The sequence below is a fragment of the Molossus molossus genome, unplaced genomic scaffold (assembly GCF_014108415.1).
Source record: "Molossus molossus isolate mMolMol1 unplaced genomic scaffold, mMolMol1.p scaffold_m16_p_7, whole genome shotgun sequence".
In the NCBI taxonomy this organism is placed as follows: Eukaryota; Metazoa; Chordata; class Mammalia; order Chiroptera; family Molossidae; genus Molossus; species Molossus molossus.
In genome coordinates this window covers 55562764-55575499 of record NW_023425401.1, presented here as the reverse complement: position 1 = coordinate 55575499, position 12736 = coordinate 55562764, and the positions used below count along the sequence as shown (strand labels likewise).

The following is a 12736-nucleotide window of genomic DNA, read 5'->3' as shown; positions in this document are numbered from 1 at the left end:
TTTTTTATTCGGGGCATGTTTCTTTGTCTCCCCATTTTGTTTGCTTCTTTGTGTGTGTTTCTATGTATTAGGTAATCTGCTATGACTCCCAGTCTTGGTAGAGTGACTTTATGTAGTAGGTGTCCTGTGGGGTTCAGTGGTGCAGTCTCCTCAATCACCTACACTAGATGCTCCAGGAATGTCCCTTGTGTAAAGTATGTGGGTCTTCTTGTTGTAACTGAGTTTTGATTGCTATTGCCCGATTTTTGCATGGGATCAACCTCAAGCTGGCTGACTGTTAGGTTTAACCTCGACCATGGCATGTGAGCTGCTGTGTAAGTACTGAACACACAATGCAGAATTCACCTCAGCAGGATCTGGCGCCTGCCAAGATCTCCCTTTGTATATACCACTTGTGAAGCTTATTGAATCCTGCTGTGATATTGTCTGCAGCTGGCCCCTGAATGTGTTGGTTTGGGGCCTCTGGGAAGGACTCTAGTGTAGACCAATGTCAAATGCTGCCTGTGACTATCCTTGGGCAACCTGTTTGAGCTACAAAGTGGTCCACAGTTTGTGGCTGCCTCTGCTGGGCCTGGGTATACATGGGAAGAACCAAGTGCACACCAGAGCCAGCTATTACCAACGCTGGACTTGGGGACAGTTCAGAAAAAGTCCCTAGGCTCCTTGAGATCCACCTCTGTCTGCCTCTACCCTGCTTGCTGTCTGTTAGGCTCAGTCACCGAAAGAGCCTCTGGCAGGATTCAAGTTGCATGAGGTAGGTTCTCACTGTCACTAGGTAGGGGCAAATAGTGTTCACCAGATTGATACAAGTTCAAATGCAATGCCAGTACTGGGTCTGAGGCCACTCAGCAAAAGTCCCTGGGTACACCAAATCTAGTCACTACCCACTGGGTGCTTGCATACCTTTGTGGTGGAGCAGGATCTCAGGGAGTTGTCAGGGTGAGACCATCAGAGTTTATCAGACCCAAACAGACCAAGATTTGGCCATGTGAAGGGAGGGCTATACACTGCTTGGGCAAGCAAAGGAAAAATGGCTTCTATCCTACAGCCACACAACTTAGTCTATCCCAGATTCTGCTGGGAGAAGCCCAAGCCCAGCAGAATGGGGCCTCTGGGAGTCAAGAGGATATGGCTAGCAGATCTCATGTGAGGGGGAAGCACCAGCCAGGTTTATAGAAAGTGGGGGAATGGTCCTCATCTCAAAGCCATAAAACTCAGCCACTAATACCCCTGAGTCTTCCTAGACCTCTGTACCCTGACCAAGGCAGCTGACTCCTAAACAGGACATAGGCTTCTCAGGGTGAGGTGAGAGGGAGTCCAGGGGATGGAGCTATTTCATTCCCTCCAGCTGGTACCATAAGGAGGGAAGTGCTCCACCCAAGAAAGATGATGTCTGTGTGAGAATGACTCAGCTCAGGAATTTTGGGAGCTGTCCCTTCAGCTCTCTCCCCAGAGCCACAAACCTCAGACTCTCCTCATACAACCCTATTCCAGTTTGCTCTCCCTCTCCAGAGCCCAGGGTGAGGGCCACGAAGGAAATTTTGTTGGCCCTTTAGAGGGCACCTGTGTCTCTAGAGGATTCCTGTCTCTTCCTGGCAGACAAAAACCCCACTGATTTTCACAGCCTGATGTTATGTTGGTACCTCTTCCTGACTCTGGTGCTCTGGGATGGGGAGCCTAGAGGAGGGTTGAGACACCATTCTCCTCATGGTGAACCTTTGCAGCTGAGTTATCCATCCAGAATCTCATCCACTGCCCATGAGAGCAGGGCCAGCCCTTGTCACGTCTCTGCCCTCTCTTCTACCAGTCTCTTTGTGGCTTCTTCTGTAAATTCCTGTTTATAGGACTTCTCTTAAGCTAGTCTTCAGGTGATTATTCAGGATGATTGTTCTGTAATTTAGTTTTAATTCCGGTTTGGTCTTGGGAGGAGGTGAATGTACCTTTTACCTACTCCACCACCATTTTAAGGAGGTTTGTGGAATCTTCCTTTGAAAGACTGGATCAAACTACTTCATGAACTGGTTGACCTCTTGAACTCTGGCCCAATAGTATTTCCTATGGCCCTAACTTTCCTTTATCCTTTATTCTTTGGTCATTATTGTGTTATTTTGAGTTCTTATTTAAATTTTTTCTATAAAATTTGACTAATCTTGTAGGCTTATGCAGTAAAATGCTGTGGTGGCTCCCAGTAACAAGTGAAATAAGATATGAATCGATCATTCATATAAGATAGCGCGTAATCAAATATCAGGAAAAGAGCTTAATATTAATGATTATAAAAATGTAAACTAAAACTAATAAAATAACTTATACACTTATTAAATTAGAAAGAAACTTCCCAGCTGGTGTGGCTCAGAGAATTGAGCGCCGTCCCACAGACTGAGAGGTCTGGTTTGATTCCTGGTCAGGGCTCATGCCCAGGTTGTGGGCTCAATCCCCAGTAGGGGGTGAGCAGGAGGCAGCCAATTGATATCTCTCTCATATTGATGTATCTATCTCTCTCCTCTCTCTCTAAAAAATCAATAAAAACATATCTTTTAAAAATTAGAAAGACATGGTCTTAAACTAGAACAATAGTGTTGTAGTAAAAATGACTCATTTGAAACCAATTGATTAGAAATGAACACATATAAATAGAAAATTTGAAGAGTGACTGCATTTTGACTTAGTAATACTATTCTTAGAAAGTTATCTGCCCTGGCCGGTTTGGCTCAGCGGTTAGAGCGTCGGCCTGAGGTCCCGAGAGACCCGGGTTCGGTTCCCGCTAAGGGCACGTACCTCGGTTGCAGTTTGTCCCCGGCCCTGGTTGGTCGTGCGGGTGGCAGCCACTCGATGTGTCCCTTTCACATCGATGTTTCCCTCTCTCTCTCTTCCTCTCCCTCCCACTCTGTCTGAACAAAAAATGTCCTCGGGTGAGGATTAAAAAAAAAAAAAAAGAAAGTTATCTGGTACTAACAAATCAACTGAAGAAAAAAAGATACATTCTTTGCAATGCTGCATAAAATAAACCAATATTAGAAAGTAGGATGAAAGTTCTAGAAGTATGATAACTTCAATTATATGTCCAAAACATATACTTCTTTATAAAGATTATAAGATAAATATTAGAGAAATAAAAATAGTTGTGCTAGGACATTGGGATTTAGGTTGCATTTTTAATTTTTTAATGCTGTTAATCCTATGATGACATTCCTCTATTTAAGTGCGCAGATCAATATCAGTTTTATTTCTGGATTATTTTGCTTACTTGATGCTGTGACAAAAACTGAGCTCTTTTCATGTGTTATAGAAGTGTATACCTGAAACCTATATAATTTTACTAACTAATGTCACCCCCAATAAATTCAATAAAAATGTTTTTAAAGTATTGTAACAGGGGTCTGTTAGCAAAATAAAATAATTTGCACAGAACTACTGGGTCATCTGTCCACTCTGACTCTACATCCCTGTAAGTAAATTACCCTTTAATACATTCTGTTATATTCTAAAAAACAAAAACAACTAAGCTCTTTTATCTAAGTTGACAATGATTACTTACTGGGCTTTGGCAAGAAAATTGAATAAAGATGTTTGTTCCACTAAAGCAGAGAGAACAGCCCTCTCTTCAGGTAACCTTCATGTTCTGAAAAGGACAGCTTTTAATCTTCTGCTTCCCTCTGTTTATACCATCTGGGAAATGAGAAGAAAACATTTCTTGGCTTCTTGGCTTTTGTCCAAGGCTCCAACATCACAGATACTTTGCTTCTCTCTTTCCTCCTATAATCCCAAGAAATTCACAAAATGAGAAATTGCTTTCCACTAAAAAGCACACATTGCTTTCCTAAACAAAGATTTCCAGAACCTATGGAAGGGTCTTGGTTGAACTGAGCTGCAGGTCTTACCATTGTCAATTTAATGCAGACTCAGTGGGAAGGGCCCTGGCTGCTGCTGTAGCACCTAATTGGTTAATTGATGACTTGGAATTAAAGCCTTTGTATTTCTGCCTTTCCTTTAATAGCTAAATATAGCATGTGCCAATCAGTTCAGCAGTGCTACCCCAGTTCTTCTTCAGTACTCTCATGATGCTGGTATGTCCTGGTTTCTGGTGAAAGAAGGCTGTTACCCAGCTTCTGCAGGCAAAGGATGTGAAGGAAACTCCAGAGAATTGAGTGAGCCTACCATGTATCACACTGGAGACTTTGAAGAATGGACAAGAATCACCATTGTTATTCCAAGGTTCCTTGCATCCAGGTAAAGGGGCCTTTCTTATTACGTGCTGTAGCTGTTGTTTCTTGGGAGCATATATTTGTCTCAATATCTTTATTTCATGCATCTTAATAACCTAAAAGAATTCATATAATCTAGTTTTATCTATTTAAGGAATGACTCTTGAGGAAAAGAGCACTAGAACAAAATTCCCAAAGCAGAGGGGTGTGTGCACATGCACCCATTTACACTTGTAAAACAAATTCATTCATTTATTCATCCATCCAACAAATATTTATTGAGCACTATTCTAGGCACTGGAGTACAGCCATCAAAAAAATGTTAAAGGCTAAAAGAGTTATGTGACATTATATCAGATTTTACTTTATATAGATTTTTGATAAATTAATGTCTCCCTGTAGAGACAATTTGAAATATCTTGCAATATAAAATATCCCTTTAAATGACCATTACAATAAATATTAAAACTGTGGAGGAAAAGATTAAAATTCAGTTGACAAAGGAATGAGATAAATGGATCAAGAACTTCAAGTGAATGAGTTTCATTAATAGGGCAATAAATTTAACTCTTAGTTTCCTGTCAGCTAGAATAAGGGGGGACATATAGATTCATTTCATTTTCATTGTTGGGTAAGAAGAAAGAAAACATGTACATTCTGATTTTTTAAAAGATACACTTTTTCCATGCTCAGTCTTCTAGAATAAATATATAGCATGTATATGTATTCTTATGTCAGGCAGAGTAGGTATCATAGAGATCAGTATTTCTAACTATTATTTTATGAAAGTTAAAGGAACATTCATCAAGTGAACACTTTTTAATTGAATGCTAGAACATAACATTAAATTGTGATTCTATCAAGACATTTCTGTGCAGAGCTGAGATAATACAATAAGTGTATTGGACTGCTTTCTGCAGATATAACAATATATGATTGGCATATTCATTGGTGCCATTCAGCAATATATTCAGCTTGCTTCCTTCCTAGAATACTGTAGGATTATGCTATCCCCACACCCTTCGACATGGTCTAATGAAATATGAATGAAAATGAAACATGTGACTTGAAGAGCCCATGTGTATTTTGTCATGTTCTCTGCTTCATGTAGGCATATTTTAAGATGAAGCTTACATTAATCTGGGTCCCTGTGTGTCTACAAGAAGCAGACTTCCTTGCCAGCCTACATTGGACATATAGCATAACCGAAAAATAAGCTTTTGTTAGGTTAAACCACTGAGATTGGGGTTGTTTCCACAGCATAATTTACCTCATCCTGACTTATGCAATGATAAAAGCTTAGCAATCTATAGGAGTGACTTATTTATAAAGTTCTTGGAGACCATTCTGTTTATGAATCTTCCACCTAATTGAGCATCAAATTTGCTATGCATCATCTAAGCTGGTAGTGTTCTCTGCTGCCCTTGTTACTTAATGTGCATCCCTCCAAAAATTACACCGTAGACATCAGTAAATAAACTTCCTATCCCAGCATCAGGTACAAAGTCACTGATCTCATGAACTACATCAGGTCAGGGTGTCGACATGGCTCCCTGGATATGGGTCCTCTTGTTCCATAGGCCTGTAAACCAAAAAGACAAATTATCTATCCCACCTATATCCAGCATTGGAAAGACAATGACAGGATAACCACAATAGACACTCCCACTTTTAAAAAAGGGAGGGGGGTAAAGAGTGGGAAGCACATAGCGGTCATTGGTTATAGGAATTCTGAAAGCCAGCAAAATACTTGTTACTAGCAACTCCCTTTTCTACAATGTCCAAGACAAGAAAGTTTCCTGGATGAAGACAGTTCTCCCTAATCTATTGTTCTTCCCAGATGTTGGTTCTACTCTCTAGGCGTCACCCTCTGAGACATCTTTTCCATAAAAACATATCTGTGATTGTAGCTAAATAGCCATCTCCTCCTGCTTTCTGCTCATCTCAAGCTAGGCATGCAACCCTTGTACTCCTCATCTCCACCAGTGTCTTTCTCTCCATTTGCTTTTCTGAAACTGTAGCCCAACCACTGCTCTTCCAAATAGATAGGTACAGCACGCCATGAAGTTGGAGTACATCAGGTAGTGCATCTTTGCTGCAGGGACTACAGTGTCAAGATGCTGGAAGACATCACTGTGAAAGCAGTCATCAGAATCAGGAGCCAAAAACACAAATCAGGTTTCAGTCCCCAAACCCAGATAATATACAGTAGAATTTGAAACTGTAGTTGGTTTGATGTTGAGTGGAATAACCCTTGATACAGCCACATGTGAGAAATAAGAGAAACTTGTCTTTAGTATTAGAAACTGAGACAATATGTTAAGGCTACTGATGTATCAATATTTTCTTGGACCTCAGCTTTTGGAAGAAGAAATATTCTCCATTAGAATCCAACTTCCTGGTTAATTTGAATACCATCCAGTTTATTGGTTGATGGTATTTCTGATGAAAGGCTCTCTTTTAGAGAATAGTAAATATGTTTCTACTTTCACCCAAGTAAATGAGCTGTTGTTGTTCCTTTTGCAATATGTTAAACTCAGACATCTCTAAATACAATGTTGGAAAGCTGAGAATTGTAAGTGTGAAAATTGTCAAAATTTGGAGCTATTTTGCCACAAAGCAACATGCTTATAACAGTTACTAGAACATTGCTCTTTCACAAATAATTCTAAGCTGATTTTCTCAGAGGAGAAGTTTGTGCTCATTTAATCCTCTTGGTTCTTGCCTACAGAGAAGAGACATTGGTGGTGGTAAATATATGCTGATACATCCCTCCTGACTCTCAGCAGCACCCCCAACCACACAGTATGCCTCGCAGCCTGTTCTAGGTTCCTTATGCAGAATGCAAAAAGTTGATATCTCTCGGGAGGGCTAGAAACACAGTTGCTTTGTAATGTACACAATATCTCCTCCACCATCACCCATCATCTCTGTACCTCTGCACAAGACAGCCAGGTGCATGGGAACCTTCCTCATTTGAGAGGCAGATATAACACCTCTTTGAAGTGTGGTAATGGAAGAAGGTGGTGTAGCAACTAATTCTTCTGGTCACTCAGGCATCCTCCAAACAAAGGTAATTGGTGAAGTTGACAAAGATAGAGTCTCATATTTTATTTCTTCCTTATCTTAGACATTCAGAACAAAGGGAAAGTTTTGTTCAATAATTTGTCAGATCACATTATGGTTTATTTCTAGTAAAACCACAGAAGATTAAATTCTGTCTTTTTCTCAATAATTACTTCCTTCAGTTCCTTTCCAGATCTTCCTAACTATCAGGTCAGAGACCTCTATTACATGCTCTCATAGTTTGGTGTCCTACTTAATGGTGACAGTTATCAGAGTTGTATATTCACATTTCTTTGTGCAGGGATTTGATCAAATGTGACTTCTCACTCAACTGTGGACTACATAAAGGCAGGAACGATGTAGGATTTATGCCTATCCCTGGCATGTTGTAGGCACTTGGTTGAATGAAGGGATGTTGAATGAGGAATAAGGACCAGCAATAGGTGATTCAATACATTGAAGACACCTCCCTTTTTACAGTATGTTTTCCATAATAAATTCAGTGCTGTTCAGCAAGAAGTCATTGTTCTGAAGTCTTCCGTGTCTCTCTGAAAAGGAATGACTGCTGCATGCACACATGTGTGTACATGCACTGGTAATACTAATAATTTCAAAGCTACATCTTCTCCATTTAAAAAAACAAACTGTGGAATCTGGACATTCTTATTAGCTTAACTTTGGCTGACTTATTTCCTCCCTTCTATGGTCTCTCTATGATTATGTTTTTTAATAAACTTGCTAGTACTTCCTTTTATTCCAGCAACCCAGAGGTTGCTAAATTACTTGTGCTCAATTTTAAGATTGTGCTACTGAGAGGAGAACAGAATAGCAGCAGGCAGCAAGAACCAGGCACAACTTGGAGAAATTGCAATGAAGCAAAGCTTGCCTACGTTGTGATCCGTGAACCCTCTGTTACTTTGATTTGCACTTTCCAATTAAAAAACAACTAGCAAAGATTAAAAGAAGGAAAAGAGGTATCAGCTCTTGCCCTTTCACTCTGGAATATAGGTTTTCAGTGAGGACCCTCATCTGTGATTCACCGTGTTCAGGACTCACCCTATTAACAAAATGATTAATCATTTTGTTTTATTTAAATATGGGTTCATTAGTACTGAGTTCCTGAGATCCTTCACCTTCTCAGATATCTAACAGCACACTGTGCTTCTTGGTTCTATAGCAGCCTTAGGATCTACAAAGAGGGGTGCTGCCTTCTCTCTAGCCAGACCAGACCTTGATTTTTTTAAATATTATAATAAAAATTACAGGACCCCAAGAATCAGATAGGTCAAAGGGCTTCACTTGCCCCTCATCCACTATCAAATTACCAAAGCTTCTAGATTTACACCTAAAGGTAGGATTCTTCAATCTTCTGAATGCACCTGGGCCCTCAGTCTGAGGCTGTTCCTTCCATGAAGCAGGGCAGTTGATAGAGAGATGCCACCATCTTGCCCAGGTGGGAGAGCTTGGGTGGAGAAAAGAAGGTGTTCTTACATCCTTTTTTTCCCCCACCCTAACCTTATTCTATGGTTAGGATGTTTCAGATCCATATTTCTCTGGGTTCTATTAAATAAAAGTAAAAATAAAAGGCAAGTATGACTTCTAATCGAATAGGACTTGTATCAGGGAATTAGTGTATTTTCCTCTTGATTATATTTTGGAAGGGACACAGAGGCCTTACCATTTTCCGTAAGAGCAATTAGCAAAAGCTACTGTTTATCAATTCCATTTACTTCTTTTGGGGGTGGAGGGTGGGTTAGGAAATCACTTTTATTTAAATTTTTTTTTTTTTTTTTTATCCTCACCCGAGGACATTTTTCCATTTTTTGTTCAGGTAGAGTGGGAGGGAGAGAGGGGAACAGAGAGAGAGAGAGAGAGAAACATCAATGTGAAAGGAACACATCGAGTGGCTGCCACCCGCACAACCGACCAGGGCCGGGGACAAACTGCAAACGAGGTACGCGCCCTTAGAGGGAACCGAACCCGGGTCTCTCAGGACCGCAGGTCGACACTCTAACCGCTGAGCCAAACCGGCCAGGGCACTTTTATTAAAAAATTTAATCACAATGGAAACATTGACCTCTAAGAAGGCATATGTCTCATCGTTGAATTATTTCCACTTTTACATGTGTTATCAAGCATGAAAGCCGCATTTCATTTACTTCACAAGACCTCCTCTATATCCTTCCCCCCAAACTCGGAAAAATATCTTCACTGGCTAATTAACATTACAGCCCTAATGGGAGGAATTTTCCCAAAGTCCATGACATTATACTGTATTTCCTTTTTTTTCCCCCTTCTTTTCTCTTTTGTTCTTGCTTTGTTTTTCTAATAGTTAACTCCACTGTCTTTTAGCTTAAAAAATAATACCAATATATTTTGAATTAGCTCCAAAGAAAAGAAAAGATGGGTTCACCTTCCTCTTAACACACTGAAGAATGTGTGTTAAGACATTCTTCAGTGTGTTAAGACTTTGTGTTAATAAACTTTTACTCCTAGTAAACAACACTGTTGGTTACATTTTGCAAATAGGCTAAAGTGGTTAACTTAAAACAATAAAGAAAAAAACCATTGTTATAGTTCAGTGTTGCCAAATTAGCAAAGCTATTTGAAGAGGCAGAAAGAAATGTGTTCTGATACTGACATATTTTTACAATAAAAGAGGGGAAAAGGAGACATCTTTGTCTACAGTTATCTGTGACAATTTTCATTGATCTTTAAGATTCTTTACCCTTGTTTACTGATTCACTCCAAAGTCTATAAATATTGGCAGCAAAATTAATTGAAATCTAGGTAGTCTAATCCATCTTCCCTCTTTGATATCAGTAGAACTGAGGAAGAAAATGTATTTTCCTAGTATGAAATTATAGATGTGTGCAGGTTTTCATATGTTTAAGAAGAAATGATATGTATTGAAAGGATTGAAAAGACTGAAAAGAAACTGGGGCAGGTTTTAGTTTGGTGGCCTGAAATCTGTTGTTGGGGTAGGAGGACTGGGCAACAGCCCAGCCCACTGGCGTTCCAGGGTTTTGAAGCCCTGGGACCAGGTCCATCCTTTGTTCATTGGCAGCTACCAGTGTTCACTGACAGCCCAGCTGGTTGCTAAGAGTTCATAGAATGAGTGTCTGGGAGATTTGCAGATGAAAAGTGAAGTGGAAAGCAACAGGTGGGAATAGAGCTGACAGTACAAACTTAACTCTTCACTACCAGAATCATGCCAAAGGCAAATAGCCAGAGTCCCTTTGTACGTTCTGGCAAAGAACATTCTATTTGATGGTTTCAAAAATTTCCAAATAGCCTCTTAAAATATACAAGTAAAAATCTATAATATGTTCCTGGACATCAAAAGTCTTTTGTATCTGCTATCTTCCTGATATTGAAACATTTATGCTGAAGAAGAAATCAAAAAGTTTTGATTTGAAAGATCTGAGAGAGACACCTTATGAAGGTTAAGTGTCCAATCAGGCAGACATGACTTTCAAGTAAATATTTAATCTCTCTTGAATGCTTTTAAGTGTTGTATAGTTCAGTACTTAGCTGTGAGATGTTGGTATAAAAAGCATGTGTTGTTTTTCTCAACAGTAAAATCAGATTCCGATGGATCCAGGAAAGCAATTCACAGAAAAATGTGCCTCCCTTTGGTTTGGATGGAGTGTACATATCTGAGCCTTGTCCCAGTTACTGCAGTGGCCATGGGGACTGTGTTTCAGGGGTGTGTTTCTGTGACCTGGGATATACTGGTAAGGCCTCAGACACGTGTCTGATTGTTTGTGAAATATGTATCTCTAGTTGCTAGGGTTCGTTACTTCTTCCCAGAAAATTCTAAGTTTATTCTTCTTTAAGTTCTAACTGTAGGAATTTGCAACCCAAGCACATGAGATGCTAAAATATTTTGTAGTTTTGAGCTAAGGAAGAAAAATATGACACAAATTATTTTTATTGATTTTAGAGAGAGAGAGATGAAGGGAGAGAGAAAACCATCAATTTGTTGTTCCGTTTATTTATGCATTCAGCCCTGGTATGTTTGGCTCAGCAGTTCAGAGCATCGGCCTGCGTACCAAAGAGTCGCAGGTTTGATTCTGGTCAAAGGCACGTACCTTGGTTGTGGTTCAACCCCGGCCCTGGTCAGGTTGTGCAGGAAGCAAGTAGTCAATATGTCTCTCTCACATCGATGTTTCTCTCTCTCCCACTCTATCTGAAGATAAAGGAGAAAAAAAAATCCATCCTTTAAAAAAAATGTATTTATGCATTTATTTGGTTGCTTCTTGTATGTGCCCTGACTGTAGATCAAACCTGCAGCCTTACTGTATCAGGATGATGTTCTAACCAACTGAGCTACCCGGCCAAGGCCAACAAAAAATTTTAGAGTAATAATAATAAAAATTTACATCGCTTGAGTTCCTAATTCATGCTAGGCACTATAGTAAGTGCCTTTTATTTCATCTCATTTAATTCTAATAATAACCCTGTGCCATAATACTGTTGTTCATGTTTACATTTGAGGAAACTGAGGCACAGAGATTAAGTAACTCTGACAAGGTCACACAGCTAGGAGTTGCTGGAGCTAGGCTTCAAACCCTTGTTGTCATTTTCTAAAACCCAGGTCCAAGTTCTTAATCACTTGACTGCAGGGCCCCCCTGGGCTCTTTACATTGCTTTCTATAAGAAATGTAATTCTATATATGTAAAGTAAAAATCAACTTATGAAATGATAAATCCAAGACTACCAAGGAGAACTTCACAAGAAAAGTGACTGTTGAATGTTGTTATAAGCAAAAATAAAAAGGGAGCTGAAATTAAAGAGAAAATATTATAAACTTCAAAATCTTTTTTAGAACTTATCTTGGAGGCAGCTTCAAATTGGATTATGCCCAGCTTTACAGTGCCCTTCCCTTCTGGAGCGTGACCAAAGGCAAACATATGTTGTTGCAGGCCTTCTGTGTAGAGCGCTGTTACTCATGGTTTCTGGGTGGTTTTTAATATCTGGGGTTAACTTCCCTTATTGATCCTCTAATAGGACAATAAACAAACTAACTTTATTGTGGGAAAAAATCTCTCTTAATTGTAGACAAAATCTATTTCTCAGTTTGTACAAATCCTCTGAGTAGCAAGAACCATAGAAAGGTGTGGTTCCCAATGTCTCCCTATTAAAAAATAAACAATTATAGTCCGGTTGGTGTGGCACAGTGGTTGAGCGTCGACCCATGCACCAAGAGGTCACTGTTTCGATTCCCAGTCAGGACACATGCCCAGGTTGTGGGCCCAATCCCCAGTGGGGGGCATGCAGGAGGCGGCCAATCCATGTTCTCTCTCATAGATGTTTCTGTCTTTCCCGCTCACTTCGTCTCTCTCTAAGAAATCAATAAATGAAAAACATTTTTTTAAGTAAACCAATATAGAGGCAAAATAGTATTTCTGATGATGATAATGACGGCTGTATTTCAGTCAGACAATTGTGAGATGCAAAT

The 12736-nt window shown here is 39.7% G+C and overlaps 1 protein-coding gene across 2 annotated transcripts in view; it reads left to right on the top strand.

Moving 5' to 3' along the window:
* The window catches only part of RELN (reelin), a 576569-nt gene that overhangs the window by 447942 nt on the left and 115891 nt on the right, over window positions 1-12736 (top strand). For both annotated transcript variants that reach the window (XM_036246852.1, XM_036246851.1), the window contains exons 28-29: window positions 3998-4230; window positions 10851-11008. In XM_036246852.1, the coding sequence (XP_036102745.1) occupies window positions 3998-4230; window positions 10851-11008 (391 nt within the window). The remainder of the gene's footprint in view (window positions 1-3997; window positions 4231-10850; window positions 11009-12736) is intronic.